This window comes from Tiliqua scincoides, chromosome 6 (genome assembly GCF_035046505.1).
Source record: "Tiliqua scincoides isolate rTilSci1 chromosome 6, rTilSci1.hap2, whole genome shotgun sequence".
Classification (NCBI taxonomy): domain Eukaryota; kingdom Metazoa; phylum Chordata; class Lepidosauria; order Squamata; family Scincidae; genus Tiliqua; species Tiliqua scincoides.
In genome coordinates, this window is record NC_089826.1 from 10,411,774 (window position 1) to 10,429,497 (window position 17,724).

At 43.5% G+C, this 17,724-nt stretch overlaps 1 protein-coding gene and 2 pseudogenes across 1 annotated transcript in view; 1 reads left to right on the top strand and 2 right to left on the bottom strand.

The window, feature by feature from the left end:
- The window catches only part of SCD5 (stearoyl-CoA desaturase 5), a 43,795-nt gene extending 26,275 nt beyond the window's left edge, over positions 1–17,520 (bottom strand). Inside the window, exon 1 of the mRNA XM_066632446.1 lies at positions 17,292–17,520. Coding sequence (XP_066488543.1) covers positions 17,292–17,520 — 229 coding nt within the window. The remainder of the gene's footprint in view (positions 1–17,291) is intronic.
- Positions 1,406–1,522, top strand: LOC136656748 (5S ribosomal RNA; annotated as a pseudogene).
- Positions 7,131–7,247, bottom strand: LOC136656430 (5S ribosomal RNA; annotated as a pseudogene).
- Positions 17,521–17,724: the final 204 nt, after the last annotated feature.

Sequence of the window (17,724 nt, forward strand, 5' to 3'; positions counted from 1 at the left end):
TCCCGAATAAACATGTTGGATTGTGCTGTAAGTAACCCAAATGAGGGTAGTAGCAGTCCTTGCCCTGGTGCTGCCCGGGGCCAAGACTGCCCACCTATCGGCCTCAGAAGGCCATAGAAGGCTTTCTGAGGGCTGAGGAAGCCTCCCCAGCCCTCTGAAGGCCTAAAAATGTCACTTCAGTGACCGAAAAACCAAAAATGATGTTTTTAGGCCCTCCAAAGGGCTTACAAAGTCTTACAAGGTCAATTAGAGAAGACCAAACAGTCATCAGCCCCATGTTGGGTTGATGGCAAGATATGACCTTCTTCTCCTAATGCCACATCAGATCAGGCTCAAAAAAGCAAGAGATCAGTAGGAACTCAATGGCCTCCTGAACAACAAAAGTTACTGCTTGAAGCTCAGAGCTTGCAAGGGCTGGGGAGTTACCCAGAGAAGTTAAGCTTCTCCTTGGTTGGAGGGCTGGCTGTTAGAAGGGATGGTGGCTCCTGCTGTAGGGCAGCTTGCCTTGAAGACTTGTATGCCCACCTGTTTGGGACACTTGGTCAGTCATGTGGGTGTGTGCAAGAACTTGTACTCAATGTTTGGCTTATTTGCCTGGGAATTGTACCCTGCGCTGTCATGGAGTGCAAAGTCGTTTGAGTTTGTTGGATACACAAGAACGAAAAAGGGAACAGGCATTTCTGACTCACTGGGAGTGTGGGCCATGAACCAGAAGTGCATATGATTGGTTTGGGAGTCACAGTGACAAACCCCTTTAAACCTTATTTCCCATCCTGGTGGTCACTTGTGTACAGATACTAAGCAATCAGTCCAAAGGAACATATACCCCAGGGGCACAGAATATTTTTAACCATGGAATCCACAGTGCTGACCTATATTTCTGATAGTGCTGATGTTAAAAGGGGGGGGGATCATCAGCTGGTGTCAATTAGTAGCTAAGAGCAAAATTTGTGACCTGGAAATCTTCAGTTCAAATCTTGCTGTTGCTGAAAATTCACTGAGTGGTTTTAGAATTCTTTCCCACATTACATCGTGCAAGAATGTTCCTCTGATGGGGAACTACAGCCAATCTTCAACCAGTATTGGGTGCCATTACTGTAAAACACAGTGTGCCATGCACACACATCATGCGTGGAGGCATGCACATAACTGTAAATTGTGTTACGGGTATGCCTGAAAACACAACATGTGATGCATCACAATATGAGAATAATAAGAGAAGATAACCGTATCAGGTTTTTGTAAAGATTACTGTGATGAATGCCCCATTTTGTGTCTCCCCCTCCCATTTTTCCTTATTTTTTGGACACTTCTAATCCCCCAGAAGCTTCTGTGCTGATTCAGCAGCCTAAAAGCTGCTGGGACATCCTCTTGCAATAAGTAGTCTTTCTCTGAAAATGCCATTCCCAGCAACTGTTACCCTGCACATGCCCGATCTCGTCTGATCTCCGAAGCTAAGCACGGTCAGGCCTGGTTAGTACTTGGATGGGAGACCGCCTGGGAATACCGGGTGCTGTAGGCTTATAGTCTTTTGAGACTGAAGGTTGCCAACCAACAAAAAGCCATGTGCTGGATGTACACAGCATTTTGTCCTTCCCTGTGACTGCCATAGCCCAGCCCAGTTAGGGATCTGGCTCCTATGCCACCCCAGGGCACAGGTCTGCATCATGCCAGCTTTTGTTTACCAATGGGATGGGTGGGGACATGCAGGGAGTGTTTAATGAGAACTCCGACACACACACACACACACACACACACACACACACACACCTCCAGCAGCTCAGTTTTTTTCCATGGAGCTGTGTCAGTTTATGGGGGAAAAAACTTAGGACTGGAGTCAAATAGAGTCCCAAAAATGATCTGGACAAGTTCCCACAGCCACCCATTACGACTCGTGCGCAGGTCAAGTCAAAGGGGGCAGGGACTCAGGACTCAACTCGAGTCTCTCTGCAGTGGATTTGCACATCCCTGGGATCTAACAATGTTTGCGGAAGACACACCCACTCACTCTCCAGTAAGTGCAGGAACCAGGATTCCTGGGGCAATGTAAGTGGCTAACAGTAGGGACTGAATTTCTACCTTGATGCATTTAGGAAATGTGTTTGCTCTTTTCACTCCAAGCCAGGGGTGTCCAAAGTTTTTGGCAGGAGGGCCACATCATCTCTCTGACACTGTGTCGGGGGCCGGGGGAAGAAGAATTAATTTACATTTCAAATTTGAATAAATTTACATAAATTAATATACTAGAGGTGGAACTTATATGAATGAATGAAGGTCTTGCAATAGCTCAAGGCCTATAAAAGGCCTTGAACAAAGTAAGGCCAGCCTTTCCTTTGTTGCCGCTGCTGCATCACAGATGTGAAACAGCAAGCAGTGGAGGGAGCCATCGTCCCACAGCTCATGCGAGCAGTCGAACAGTTGGCCATCACGCTGAGAGCAGTTACGTCGTGCCAGTGTGGGCTCCAGCAAGTTTCTGGAGGGCCAGAGGCTCATTGGGGACTGGGGTCTCCCTGAGGGCCGCATTGGGAGTCCTCGAGGGCCACAAGTGGCCCCAGGGCTGGGGTTTGGGCACCCCTGCTCCAAGCCAACCTGCAAAGGTGTGGCTTTAATCTTGAACAATATTGCAGCTCCCTCTGCTGGTAGTTACTGCATACAATTGCTCTAGCAGCTATTTCTTGAAGTTAGTATTTCTCAAACTGTGGGTCAGAACCCACTAGGCGGGTCATGAGCCAATTTCAGGTGGGTTCCCATTCATTTCAATATTTTAATATATTAGGCTTGATGCTCCCATGGTCTGTGACTGCATTTGGGGAAATGTTACAGATCTGTACTTTTAACAAGCTGCTATGTATATTCTTTTAACAATGATCGTCAATGGGACTTACTCCTGGGTAGGATTGCATCCTAGGATTGTTAAAAATTTTCTTGCTTGAGGATTTCACTTCCAGTCATGACATCACTTTCATTCATGACATCACTTCCGGTGAGTCCTGACAGATTCTCATTCTAAAAAGTGGGTCCCTTTGCTAAATGTGTGAGAGCCACTGCTTTAAGTCCATCCAGCTGTGTTCAGGCACCTTTCATCTCTTCTAATCAGCCATCTGAGGCATCTGTCATTGATGAGCCAGCTCGCTTTGAAGTCAATAGCCCAACTCCTGCTGATGTTCCCCCGCAACTAGGATTCAGTAGCATTCGCCTCAAAGAACCTGGAGGTTCCTTTAATCATTAATAGAACTTTCCTCCACAAATGTTCCAAGCTATGGCCATCACCCCTCTCTCTCCCCACTTTTTATTCTCCATCTATACATTGGGAATAAGACAGAGAGAATGCAGGGAGACAAATGTAAGGATTGCTAGTTTGCTGTATGCATAAGTTGCAGTTTTGCTTGCTGTTTTCATGTATACTTCATTGGTGGTACATGTGCTATGTCTTTTTTTTCTCAAAGAGAAAGGTGACAGCTGCAGATCAGCTTTTTTCCCTCAGGGACAGATAGATGCATTAGATTTTCATGTTGGAGTACATCACTCACTTGTCTGACTGCAAACACAGACCACAAATGTCTTCTGCGTCCTTGCGTCTTGCTGCAGAACACACTCGTTCCTCTTTCAAAACTTCCTTCTGTGCGGAATCAGTGATCCGGTTCCTGCTTGCACGGATGTTTCCTTACAGTTTTCTGACAAGGTAGAAAATTTGGAACAGAGATGCGATTTTTCATGGTCTGCAGAACCAAACTGAAGAGCTTTCATGGATCCCGTCTGGCTCCTGATGATGTGATGACTAAGCAACCCAGGGATGTAATCAATTCATTCAGGATAGGTGCTCAGAGGTGTACAGATTGTCAGCTTGGTATCAAGTATGTTTGCAGTCGCACACGGAAATGTCCTTTTGTGGTGACTGTGGAGGATGAAGCCCTGATGTTGGTGCCTCCCTCCATCCCCCAAATCTACCCCTAAATCAAGACTAAAATGGGTAGATGTCACTGTCACCTTGAGCACAAAGCCAGGCAGAAATGTATCCAATGGCAAGAAGCCAGGAGTAGGAGGAGGACTAGAGCGTGGCTCTGTCTGAGGACAAAGTCAGGCAGAGATAGGGACCATCCTTGAAAACCTCCTTCCTGGTTACATGGATAATTCCCCCAAAATGTATCCAATAGCAAGAAACCAGGTGTAGGAGGAGAACGAGGCTCTGAGTTCAGCCAACCACAGGTGGGTAAAAGGTTAAGAGATAAAGAAAGTTTTCTTAACAATACAAGGGGGGAAGTTTTGGAAAGTATAAAAAAAGAATAAAACAGGCAGGGTTGGGAAATTTCTTGAAGGTTGGCAGCACCTGGGTACTGATCTTGGCAAAAATACAGGCAGGCGAGTACAGGCAAAAGCAAAATAATTCTTGAATGGTTCTAATTCTCAGTGTTTTCTAACTATACGTAATTCCAGTATCAGCATGGGGGGGGCACAGGGACTGCTCTTGTTCAGGGGTGTGGGTGAGAACTTGGCCACACACAGATGCATTCTCTGAAGCAGCCAAACCAAAAGATACCCAAGTATCCTTGGACTTGACCTTAAGAAACCTAGGTTTGATGATAACATTGTCCGGCTCTACTGAATGGTTTGCGACCATGTGGGCATCCCTAGATGACCTCTAACCTGGTCTGGTGGGCTGGTGAGGATCTACTGTTCTTGGACAAACCAGACAAGGAAGACATGGAGTTCACCAAACTGCCTGCCTGCCTGCCTTGCTGTGCGGCCTTTCTCCAATGGTGCTGATCTCAAAGTGTCCCAGAGAAGCCTTTGAACTGAAGCTTTCCTTATGCCAGGGGGAAAAGGCAAGAGCAAGTGGATCTCAGCCATAGCATCTTCTCATATCCCAGAATGCATTGCATCAACATTTGAATTATGGTGAAGTGCAAGTTCCATAGGTTTGGAGAAGGGGCCATTTGCCACTTCCAGTGCTGGCCAGGCTGCACTCCGGCATGTCGTGTTTGTGACAGCTGGAAAGTGTGTTATGCTGCCGGAATGTGTATTCCGACAGCATGATCGGGTGATAAGATTCGGCCGTAAGCCTAGATCTGTGTAACTGCAGTTATTACATATTCTTCTCCTGTTTCTCTCTACGTCTGATTCCCACCTTTCCTCTGTTGTGTCCATTTCTAGATTGTAACCCTCTTGTAGTTCAAAAGAGTCATATACATTATTGGCATGATGTTAATAACAAAGGCTAGTACATGGTTTCCCAGAAGTCAGTCTCACTATAAGTGGGGTTCGCTCCCAGGTAAGGGTGTATAGGATTGCAGACTGAGAGGTCACTCCATTTTGGAATCAACATTGCAATATGTTGCCACTCTTCCCTCCTCAAAACAACATCTTTTTGCATCAATCATGTACACCCAACTTTGGGTAGGGCATAATAGATTTTTTCTCACTCAAACTTTCCCAGAATGATCAGATGCAAAAATGGGGGTGGAGGGGTGGAGGAAAAGGAAGAAAGATCAGGAAGAATAGCTCCGAATTCTCATAGCAAATGCAGGATACAATTACCGGTGCTGGAATAGATCCCAGGGAGCTTAACCAAGCTACTGTTACAAGGAAAACAACAGATCTTTAATCAAGATACTTGACTAAGGTCAAGTCCTTGGCTTTGTCTCTTGCACTGAAGATACCAGTCTTGATTAATCACTGACACAATGCAGGATCTGGCCATCTGTATTTGGAGAGGAAGGGCCCCTCATGGCGCAAGAGGGTGGCCAACTCCAGCAATCACACAATGGCTCACAGCCAAGGAGGGGCCTTTGTAACCAACATTCCATTGACACTTAATAATTCACCTTTTCATAGATGAAAATGCCCATCTTCAGCATGACATGGGTTGTGTATTTAAGATCACCTAACATAGCTGAGGCTCACCACACTCCCCTTTTCCTCTTTCCACTAAATCCTCCTCTTAGAGGAAAAAATAATCTCCAATATTTACTTTTTACTTGAGCCTCAGTGGAATGCGCACTTAACATGATCACCAGACATATTAGCTTGGCAGCACCCAACCTAAAATGCATCATACATTTCGGATCACCTATGCAACTCCTCTTTATCTCAAAGACTTCTAACTGCTTCTTGTATGTGCTCCGTCACCCCTCTGTTTGTTTCAAATCATTGGGGCTGCCCTAGACAATGCCTTAATATCATCCCTTTTCCCATGCCAGACAAGTCTTAGATTTTTTTTTTTTTTTACCAGATTCAAAGCTAATTTTTAAAAATGTTGATAGAGCGTAGCAATTTCAAAGCCCCCTGGAAGATATCAAAGATATCTTATTCACCACATTTAGTTGGCAAGACTTCACCACACCTGGGTTGAAAGAAAAGAAAAGAAATTATCGCCCAAACACATTCGATCTGAACATGGAACTTGCAGGTGACACTCTGAAAACTCCATGAGAAAACAGGAGCAGGAATAAAATGCTCTCGAACCGTCATCACGCAGCTTTCTTAATTTCTCAAACTACATGCCATGTCCTTCTCGGTCTGTTTTGATTTCAGTGTTCTACGTGAATTATTTTTTTTTAAATGCCCTGCACAGGATTTGATGAACATCAAAGCAAAGTGTCTAAACAAACAGAGCTTTATCACTTCCAGACTTTCCTGCTTCACCAGCCAAAAAATAAAAATGGCAGAGAATTAGATCACATCCAGTACAAATGGCAGCTGCAGACTTTCTTACGGAGCTCAAGAGCAGCAATCTAAGACAAATTGCACCATGTTGGTGAAACAGAATAATCACCTGGGAGGGGATCAAAGAATAGGAGCAGATCCTATTTTTCACAGAAAAAGACCCCAGATGAGCAGGGACCCAGCAAAGCACCAGAGCACTTGAAAATTTCCACATCTCTGTGATCTACCATACATATCAAAATGGACTTTTTTTTTCTGGATTAACCATAATTATGTCCAACCCCTACCCCACCCCACTTTATGAAAAATTGTGCTTTGGTAACTTGTTCCAAAGAGTTCGCCCACGGGAAGTCTTGGGGACAAACCAAATATGACATTAAGAAATCCAGGATCAGATGGCCTATTTTTTGTTTGTCTGTTTTTGGTTGGTTGGTTGGCAACCTTCAGTGTCGAAAGACTATGGTATAAGCTTACAGCACCCGGTATTCCCAGGTGGTCTCCCATCCAAGTACTAACCAGGCCTGACCCTGCTTAGCTTCTGAGATCAGACGAGATCGGGCATGTGCAGGGTAACAGTTGCTAATCAGGACCCAAATCAGACTAGGTGCTGGGGTGGGAGGAAGGAGGAATTAACCCTTTCCCCTGTGTTTCTCTCCCCCCAGTTTAAATCAACCCCTCTGAAGGGAGAGGTTATCCTGCATAGGAAATATAAAGGTACCATTTGGTACTACCTATGTATTTCCCGCTATCCCTGAAATGGAATTCCAAGCAAGCAGAAGGCTGTGATTAGCTCTCCCTGTGAAAAGAACAGAAGAGTTAAGCGCATCAGCTATAGTGATGTGCTCCATGTAACATGCACATAATCTGGCCCCTTGTGTCAGCAGATATAGTTCGCTGGAACCGTACCAGTTACCTCAGCAGTGATGGGGAAGGTTGGCTTCCAGCTGAAGTGCTCTGGGACGTTTTGCTATTAGTTCAGCCCTTAACTGTTAAGATAGTTATGTAGGCACAAATCAGTCCAGTTTGCAAGTAATGAATGTACCCTTGTTATAGATTACAAGAACATGGCAGCATTTTTCCTCTGCACTGTTTATTGCAGACAAATCAGCTGTGTTTTTTGACCTTCCAGCAGTAGAAAACTAGCACCTTAAAACTGAAATTGGATGTTTTTGTCCATTGGGCATGAAAAAGTATGACATAATGGATGATAAGCCCTCATTGTACTTCCAAGAAACAAAAGAACTGCCATTTTCCTTTGGATACATCTGAGATCAAGTTCACATTCAGTCACCCAGTTTTCTGAGTCCTTCATGTGCTTTCACTGCTGTGCTGTTTTCATGGAGGTGAAAACGACGGTGAAATTGGGTGATTTCCACAGTCACTGTGTTCACTGTGGGTGAACTCCACAGTCAGGGAATTAGAGGGCAGGTCCTCTCCTGGACTGAGACCTGGTTGAAGACCAGGAAACAAAGAGTGGGTGTCAATGGGCAATTTTCACAATGGAGAAAGGTGAAAAGCGGTGTGCCCCAAGGATCTGTCCTGGGACCGGTGCTCTTCAACCTCTTCATAAATGACCTGGAGACAGGGTTGAGCAGTGAGGTGGCTAAGTTTGCAGATGACACCAAACTTTTCCAAGTGATGAAGACCAGAAGTGATTGTGAGGAGCTCCTGAAGGATCTCTCCAAAGTGGCAGAATGGGCAGCAAAATGGCAGATGCGTTTCAATGTAAGTAAGTGTAAAGTCATGCACATTGGGGCTAAAAAACAAAACTTCACATATAGGCTAATGGGTTCTGAGCTGTCTGTGACAGATCAGGAGAGAGATCTTGGGGTGGTGGTGGACAGGTCGATGAAAGTGTCTACCCAATGTGCGGCGGCAGTAAAGAAGGCCAATTCTATGCTTGGGATCATTAGAAAAGGTATTGAGAACAAAATGGCTAATATTATAATGCCGTTGTACAAATCGATGGTAAGGCCACACCTGGAGTATTGTGTCCAGTTCTGGCCACCACATCTCAAAAAGGATATAGTAGAAATGGAAAAGGTGCAAAAGAGGGCAACTAAGATGATTGCTGGGCTGGGGCACCTTCCTTATGAGGAAAGGCTATGGCGTTTGGGCCTCTTCAGCCTAGAAAAGAGGCGCCTGAGGGGGGACATGATTGAGACATACAAAATTATGCATGGGAAGGATAAAGCAGATAGAGAGATGCTCTTTACAGTCTCACATATCACCAGAACTAGGGGACATCCACTAAAATTGAATGTTGGGAGAGTTAGGACAGACAAAAGAAAATATTTCTTTATTCAGCATGTGGTTAGTCTGTGGAACTCCTTGCCACAGGATGTGGTGATGGCATCTGGCCTGGATGCCTTTAAAAGGGGATTGGACAAATTTCTGGAGGAAAAATCCATTATGGGTTACAAGCCATGATGCGTATGTCGTATATATCATTGACTGGAACTATCACATGTCAAGACTAGGGCTGGGAAGGAAGGGGAGGAAGAGGGTGAGCTGGCTTGTCTATCCTGCATTTCATGCATGCATGTATGGCTAAAAATGGCAGGCTGGGTGATGTGAGTTTAGAGAGGGCATAGAACAGACTAGATGTTCTCTCAGAGCATCACAGAGGCAATATCCATAAAGGGGAGTAAATTATATGGCGTCATATAGCCAAATGTCAGAGGAAAGTTTAGCTCTTAAGTTGAGGTAGGTGAAAGTGGTGATAGCAAAATAAAAACACATGACACCACTTCCTGCATTTCTCATTTTTGTAAAACACCACAACCACAAAAAATAAAAATAAAAAACCCTGAAATCTGCAAAAAAATAAAACCCATTTCTTTGGTTTTTATTTATTATTTAATGGGGGATGCATGAGTAATGACTGTGGCTGTATCTGCTGACCCTGTATCACCTATATCACCTACCTTGATGTTCGTCCATCGTTTTCGAATAAAACCTACCTAGTACACTTTTAAAGTGTAATTTATACTAGTAATGTAAATTTTTGAATAAAAATACATAACAACACTTTCTGTACTTCTAACTTTGGAAGATACCAAAATCTGTGAAAAAATAAAACCGTTTTCACCCACCTCTAGCTACACATTTATATATAGACACCTTCCTTTTGAAGCCCCCAATTGCTGATGGAGGGGGTCCCCTGATTTATTTTAATCCAATGAATAATTCACCAAATTATGAGAGTCAACCCTCCATGGCTGCTCAGAAAGTTTTTCGAAATTGAATTTGGTGGTTGTTGGAGAAGACCTATGTCCAAAGCCTATGTATAGTTACGCTCTACGGACTGAAAATTGTTCAACAGTCACTTCCTCTTGCTAGGAAACCTGAGAACGATAGCTCTGTGGAAGTTATCAAAGAACTCTGAGCACCTGTTCAAAATTATAACCCCCGGGTTTCTTGGGGGAAGTCATGACAGGTACATTGGTACAAAATCAATACAATTTTGTAGTGTAACTGAGTCTGTAGGAGAGGAGAACAAGCTTCTTGCCCAAGGAGAAGATGTGGAATGGTACATGCCTGAGGAACTGAAATCTAGAACCAGGTAGGTTCCCACCTTTACTCCAATCAATAGCCAGTGGCAAGACGGGAAACACCAGGGGTTGGGGAACAGGGAAGAATTCCTCAGGCCTCTTTCTGGGGGCTCCTTGCTACCTCTTCACTTAGTGCAGCTATCAGCCCCAACCCACAGCCTACAATCCCCTCCACAGTGAGCAATACAGATTAAAAAATACCTTGTTGTAAACCTATAAAATCTCTGTTTTATTGCTACCAACCTATGTGCAGCATGCATTTTAAAACGGCCCTTGGAATTCCCCTGTTAGAATGTGAGCCATTGTCCTGGTGCTGGGTAATCTTGTTTGAGCACTCATAAAAGATAGAGAAGTCCTATCTGTTCTGGAATACAGAAATTGAACTGGGATTAACAACAGTCTCACAGGAAGAAACAGTAGACTGCCTTCTGCGACAGGCAGAAATTTATCAGATGACATTACTCCATCTCCACACTGAGGAAGCCATGGCCTGTGGAGGTTCTACTGGACATATAGCAGTTGTTAAACGCACAAGAATCGTCCTGTGAAAAAAGGTGGTAACATCTTTTATGTACTTATGGCTTGCTCCATGGACTCCTCATTTAGTCCCATTGTCAACAACAGATACATCACCGTTTTTCAGCTGCAAGAGAAGAGGGCTCTGCATTCCACCCCCACATATATACTGTGCCAGCCCACTCCACCAAGTACTTGCCATTCTTATCTAGCCACTCTTTTATAGATAAAAATGCGTCAGCCTTCCCAGGAGAAAAATATTCCCAAAATAAAAAGTGTAGGTGTCTTCCCAGCAGAAAGAGACTGAGAGTCGTGGAGAATTAACTAACCATTCCTGCAGAGTAACTGATTGTTTTGTAACTGATTGTTTTGTTTTTCAAATAATACATGTTTGTATGTAAAATGTATTGTACGTTTGTATCTGTGTGTACACGTAGGTGTGCACATATACATATATTTGTGTACTACTTAGGTTTATATTCTCTCTACGGTTTCCGTACAGTCTTCACCTACCAAATGTTTATGCCTAATAAAGGTTGACTTGACTTGACTTGACATTCCTGTTTCAGGGAGGGGAGGCTGGGGAAATATCTTGACCATATTAAATACGACCCTCTCTTAACCCAGAACCTCCATCCGCATGGAGCTCTGTTGGATGTTCATGATTTTGGAAGGCTGAAACTATAAATACCGTCAAAGGAATAGGGGTAGTAGTTGAGGGGAAGCTGGGGTAGTGGTGCTCCAGGACTTCTCCCCAAGGATCAGTGTCAGTAGGAGAGCTCAGGTGCTTCCTCTGAAGCTATTTCCAAAGGTAATGTTACAGAAGAAGCTTAGTGGGAGGGAAACTGAGACATTTGTCTAGGACCTTAAAGTATTGGCCATTGTCTTTCCCAAGGGCTACCTGAGAGAGAGAGAGAGAGTACGCAGCCCATGTTACCTTAAGGCTATAGTCCTTTGCAAATTTATTCAGGAAAAAGATCTACTGAAATAAATGTGCATAGGCTATCTCTCTAGTATACTTTTCATATTGATCTGGAATATATATTTATATTTTTGTGCATTTGTTTTAAACTATTTCAACCCAAATGTTTGGGATGAAAGGAGTTTCTTTAAATGCAGCATCATAAGTTTCAAAGTAGGAATAAGCAGCAGAAAAAGAAGACATTCCAAGAAAAGAATTTAATGTCAATTTTTTGGTTGTACAATCTTAGGGAGACATGACTCGGGAGGTATGGCTATGGGGGTGTGAGGGCGAACTCCTGCACTTCAAAATTTAGCAGTGCAAGACTCCATAGGACACATGATCTACGTGGATCTTAGCATAGCAATATCAGGTATTCATCCAGGGGACCAATAGGAGATATTTATGTCTCACCTTTAGGCAGCTGTCAGAGATGAAATGACTACACAGTAAGATTTTTATCCCCACCAATTATCTTTTTTTGGGGGGAGGGGGGTCATATACATGTGGATCATGCCTAACCAGTGGCATAGCTAGAGGGGGTACAAAGCGCTAAGTTTTGCAGGGAGCCTCACCGCAGTGTGCAAGCAGCTCCTCCCCCTCCCCTTTGGAGCCATTCCAGGTGGGGGGGCCGACACAAAATGGAAGCATACACTTGGTTCCGAAGGGGAGGGGCCGCTTGCACACTGTGGTGAGGTTCCCTGCACAGCTTAGTGCTTTGCACCCCCTCTAGCTACACCACTGTGCCTAACCTAGTTATTTTGACAAAGTAATTCTTTGTAATTTGGTGTAAGCTCCATTATAACTCATTAAATCCTCTTTGATTTTAGAAGTTTGGTGTTCCTTTTGTGCTGTTCTTTATTTGATGTTGTTTACTTATCCTAGTGTTTGTAATTTTTAAAAATCAACAATCAATTAAAAAATCAACAAACCGATTAAAGGTTTTTAAAGAATATGGCTCTCTCTTACACCTGAAGTAATAGCAGGAATTAGGTATTTCATTCTAAAGAGTAACTACTTCTAAATAATAATAATGTCTTTAAAGATCATTTTTTTCTCCCTCTTTCACAATATTTGGACTTAGGGCTATTCATTGATGAAGCTGATTCAGTTCTGGACTAACAAAAGAAAGTATCTCATTACACAGTGCATAATTAACTTGCAGAATTCAATGGGAAACCTGACCAGGGTGGGCAAACGAGGATATTTGAAACATCCTGAACCCTCAGTCATACTATAAACAGTATTTAATATTTTTAAGTCACAAAAATTGTAGTTGCCACTGCCACCATCCCAAATGGACACAATAAGTCCAATAATTAACCCTTTCCTATCTGTCATATTAGTCATTTGGAGTGTTCCTTCAACTTCTCCTGCCAAACCAAAATAACCATTTAGCAGTAACGTAAGGCATAGGGAAGCATTTCAGCCTTTGAAGGTGTGAAACAATTTAAGGTGGATTGGGGTAATTGATTTTTTTTTTTTAAACTGAGTTAGGTTGCAATTCCATGCATACTTATCTGGGAGTAAACCCCATTGAACATAGTTGGATTTACTTCTGAGTAAACATGTATAGAATTGCACTGTTGTTATTAGGAAATCAGATCAATTCGAGTTCAGAACATGAAAAGAAAGCATGTAAGATAACACTAAATCTGGTGCAAAAAAAAGCACATTTGCTCAGCCTCATGATAGGATAAAGGAACAAGCCACATACATGCTTCAGAATGCAATCCTAATCATGTGTTCCTGGGAGTAGGTCCATTGAACTTAATGGAACTTCTGAGTAGACATGATAACCTTAGGTTGTCAGTTACCCAGTTTTTAAAAGCCCTTTAGAAGCAATCACATTGCCTTTGGGTTTAGGAGATCATCTCGAGAAATGCATTATTTTTCCAGGTTTCTAGGAGAATGAATGAAAAAAGGCAAGGAAGATACAGACTCCTGGGCTGGCCTCTTTTTGAAAACCTACACAGTGGTTCCCAAACTTGTTCAGCAGGTGGCTCCCTTGACCTACTGGGCCATTGACCACAGTTCCCCATTGAGGTTACAATCCTATATATTGTATAGGGCCGCAGGGTTTTTGAGAGGGTTTCTGTGGCTCCCCAGGGAGCCGTGGCTCTCAGATTGGAAACCACTGACCCTACAACCTTCAGTACTGAATAACAGACATCTATTCAGTCTTCCCCTGGGGGCTGGGGATAAGAATAGGCCCTCAGTTTGGCTGTACTTGTCGTAAGAGGCGACTAAACAGCCACCGGGTAGATGGGACTCGTCAGCCTGGGAAGGCAGCTCATATGAGAAAAGGAAAACTCTGATCCCAAACCTCCACTGCCTTGTGGCTACATCCAGTTATGGAAAAGGCTTCAGGAATCAACCTCGAGGCAAAATCCGGAGCCGGAGTCCCTGAGGCAGTTCATGGCTGAACACAGTCACGTTCTGGCAACTCCTGCGACGCCGCTGGAACCAACCGTATTGGCCTCTGCCTTTCCATTGGACCATTTCAGCAACGTGGAGAGGGGGGATTTGCTGCATGGGTAACAGCCTATCCTCCATACCTACTTTACCCAGGCTTCGCGCACTGGAGAGGACACTCTGTTCCAGAGCCACCATTCAGAGCGTGACGCCATAGTCTTCTGAGACTGAAGGATGCCAACAACAAATTCAGTGCTGATCAATATCTTACAAGTCTGAGAGAGACGTTGGGGCAGAACTTGTGCAAAGTAGAGGAGCTTGTCTTAATATGAGTTTTCTATCCCTCATTTAATTAAGGTTGATTTGAATTATCAGGAAGGGTAGAATTTCTGACACCCCTCTACATGGCAACAAGGCTGTTTAGCCCTTGGGGGGGTTTTAAGAGGGCAGATTTTGGTTGTCTGACTGACAGATGCAACAATACACATAACCAAGAGAAACAGACTAGATTTGCTAACTTCCAAAATGGAGTTGGGGCATTTTAAATATGGCAGCCAGTAGTGGCAATGGCAAGCAAACCAATGTAAGTTGGACTCAATGGCCACAAGATATGGTAACGATTACAAGTTCAGATGGTTTTAAAAGGTCAGTTAATGGAAAATGCATACATCAATGGCAATTCTTCTTGATAGCTACAAAAAACCTCTGTGCTGAATACCAGACTTTGAGCAGTAGGGGATAATAATGACTGTTACCTTTTTACACTACTTGTGAGTGCCCAGAGGTGTTTGACTGACTAGGAAACAAAAGGGTGGATGAGATGGACTCTGGTCTCACCTAGCACGGCTATACTTATTCTTTGTTAGCCAATCAAAATATCTTAGACTATGAGAACAAATACTTGGTGACTTCCCTGTTTTTCTGTACTCTGCAGAGAAAAATCGGATTTCTCAATTTTGGTAGTGATATTTGCTAAGGTAGTGGCAGTTAGTAAGTGGCATGTGGGACCTGAGTTCAAATCCCTGTTAAACCAAAACTTCAGTGGGCATCTTTGGAAAACTGACCTAACACTTGATGGCAGTTTCCTATCATTTGTAAAATGGAAATATTAGGGTTATCCTGATAATCAATGAATTCACCCCTCCCCAGTCATTCAACATCTTTCCCTTTTGCATGTCAATTTCCCTCTTCCCACAACTCAAAGACAAGACCATTAAATGCAATCCACACTTAATGGTTGGGGATGGGGGACGGTTGTGCTGTAAAGGGACCGATTCACGACTGTTTTTCTCCTGTGAATGCAGAAGGACTTGAGATTACACTGCAGGGTCTCTCAGGCTGCAGTTTCAGAGTTATTTGCGCCAAAGGAAAGCTCACAGGTGCATGCTTTATAGGAGAACAATTAGCTTGGGTTGCAGAGAGCATCAGATTCCTCAGACGGCTCACAATGTCCGTGCACTGGCTTGGTAAGGTGAACAGTTTGCAGTCACAAGAAAGTGACATTGGCGCCTGCCTCTTTTGTCGATTGCAAATATTTATTTTTTTTTGCAGCCCTGCTTTGGCTTTAAAATATTTCCACTGACCTGGAAGTTCTCTCTCCTAATCTTCCTCACTACAAATCCCACAGACGAAACCCACCATGAAGCCTTTAGTTTAACCTCTTAGTCCTCGAACAACTGCATTCCTCCTCTTTATCCCTTTACTCTCAATTTCCCTATTGAGATTCAGATTGTAAACTCCTTGTCACAAGGATCTGTCCATTATGTGCATGCTAGCCTGTAAAACACTACAGAGATAAGAAAAAAATATATAGTAATTTTAGATGCATGAGGACTAGGTATAGTTTTATCTAATAATATATAATTAATTATAATAATTAGTATTATATATTTATTAAGAAAAGACACTTTGAATATGCTCCGAGGTATTCTTCTCTCAATTCAGCTTGCAGATGTGGGAGGGGGGAAGCCACCTCTAAGAATAGGAGACCTGGTATTGAGGATGGCTTCCAAAGTTATCCCTTGTAAAAATTCTAACCTTAAGCACAATTAAAAGCAGGCAATTTTTATTCTCTGTGCAATGGGTGTAGTGAAGTGCAAGCAAGAAGTATTCATGAATTGGAGAGGAAACATACAGCAGCCCCAGGATATGAATGAAATGCTTTTTTAGGACTGGAGTGGCCTAAATTTGCAAGATGCTAAACCTAACGATGGTTTCCAAAGCAGCAGTCATCCAGCACCTTCATGAGATACCACATCTCCTTTTCTCCATTCCTACCCTTGATTATTTCATTGAGAGGCTCGCTCACTCTTCCATTCAGACATGAACGAAACCTCCTGGACGAGTGGCAGGTAAAAACAAGAATTCTCTTCTAGAAACAGCCTGCTGATTGCCAGTAATTAAACACTCTGACCATAAACATGAATTATTAAATCAATATGACCCCCCCCCCCCAGTGAATGAATTTTGAATCAGGGAAATGGTTTCTCTATTGAGCTCCCCCTCCACACACACACAAAGCTCCACATTGAGCTTGACACCCTCAGCACATACACACACAGACACACACAATATTTTTCCTTGATTTTGCAAGAAAGGTTGTGGGTGTTTCATCATCCTTTTATCCTGTGACTAGCAACATGTAAATAGCTGGCACATCACCAGGCGGTGGGCGTTCACAAGATCAGCTCATGCCAATTGCTTACCTTTGAACCGTTCTTTTGTCCAACACAATCAAGGTGATTAATGGGTGGGTTGCCCTTCATTCCATCATCATGCCCCATGTATGACCAAAATGGTGATTTCAGCTGGGATGAGGAAAGGGCACGAGCAGAGTGTGGTCATTCATTGCGGGCAAATCGATAAAGAGAGTTTGATCTTGTGAACGTCCCCAAAGACTGAATGAAACCATTTGAGCAGGAATTGAACTTTTGAACTACGGAACCAAACCAGAAACCTCAGAATTAATATCTTAATTTTCTTTTCCCCCAAGAAACAAAATCAAAAAGTCCATCAAAGAAACAGATGGACAAAACCTTGGTCCCATATTATGAATTAATTCCCTGGGGAACAGATAGAGCGACAAAAAGCAACCCTGGGTATTGGAAAAAGCTTGTCCCTATGTAGTCATAACACCACCTCTGGTTGTGAAGAAGAATTTTAAAAGCACCCACAAAACTTACCCCAAATCAGAGTAAAGAGATGGGCCTTGGGAATGAGGTACAGGGAATATACGGCCCCGACATGGAGTAGGGTCATGAGGATGACATTCCTCCAGACAATTTCTTCCCGGCGTCCAACTTTCCCTTCGCTTCTCTCTGCTACTGATCCTGATGAGCTTTCTTCTGTGCCATCACAGGAGGGTATCTTCCCCTCTCCATTCATCAGGCTCTTGGCTCCTTTATTTGACATGGCTGAAGAGAAATGCGCACCGGCGGAAAATTGGAGACGGCGATCGCCAGCAGAAGGGCTGCTAACGAAGAGCAATTCTTGGTTTTCTCTTTGGGGTCTGGTTTCTTTTCTGGGTTTTCCTCTCTTTCCCTCCCCCCTTCGTCCCCTTCTTCTGAGCTTCTCCTTTCTTGGGACCGCTTTTGGGATGCGGTCTATGGGTGCGAG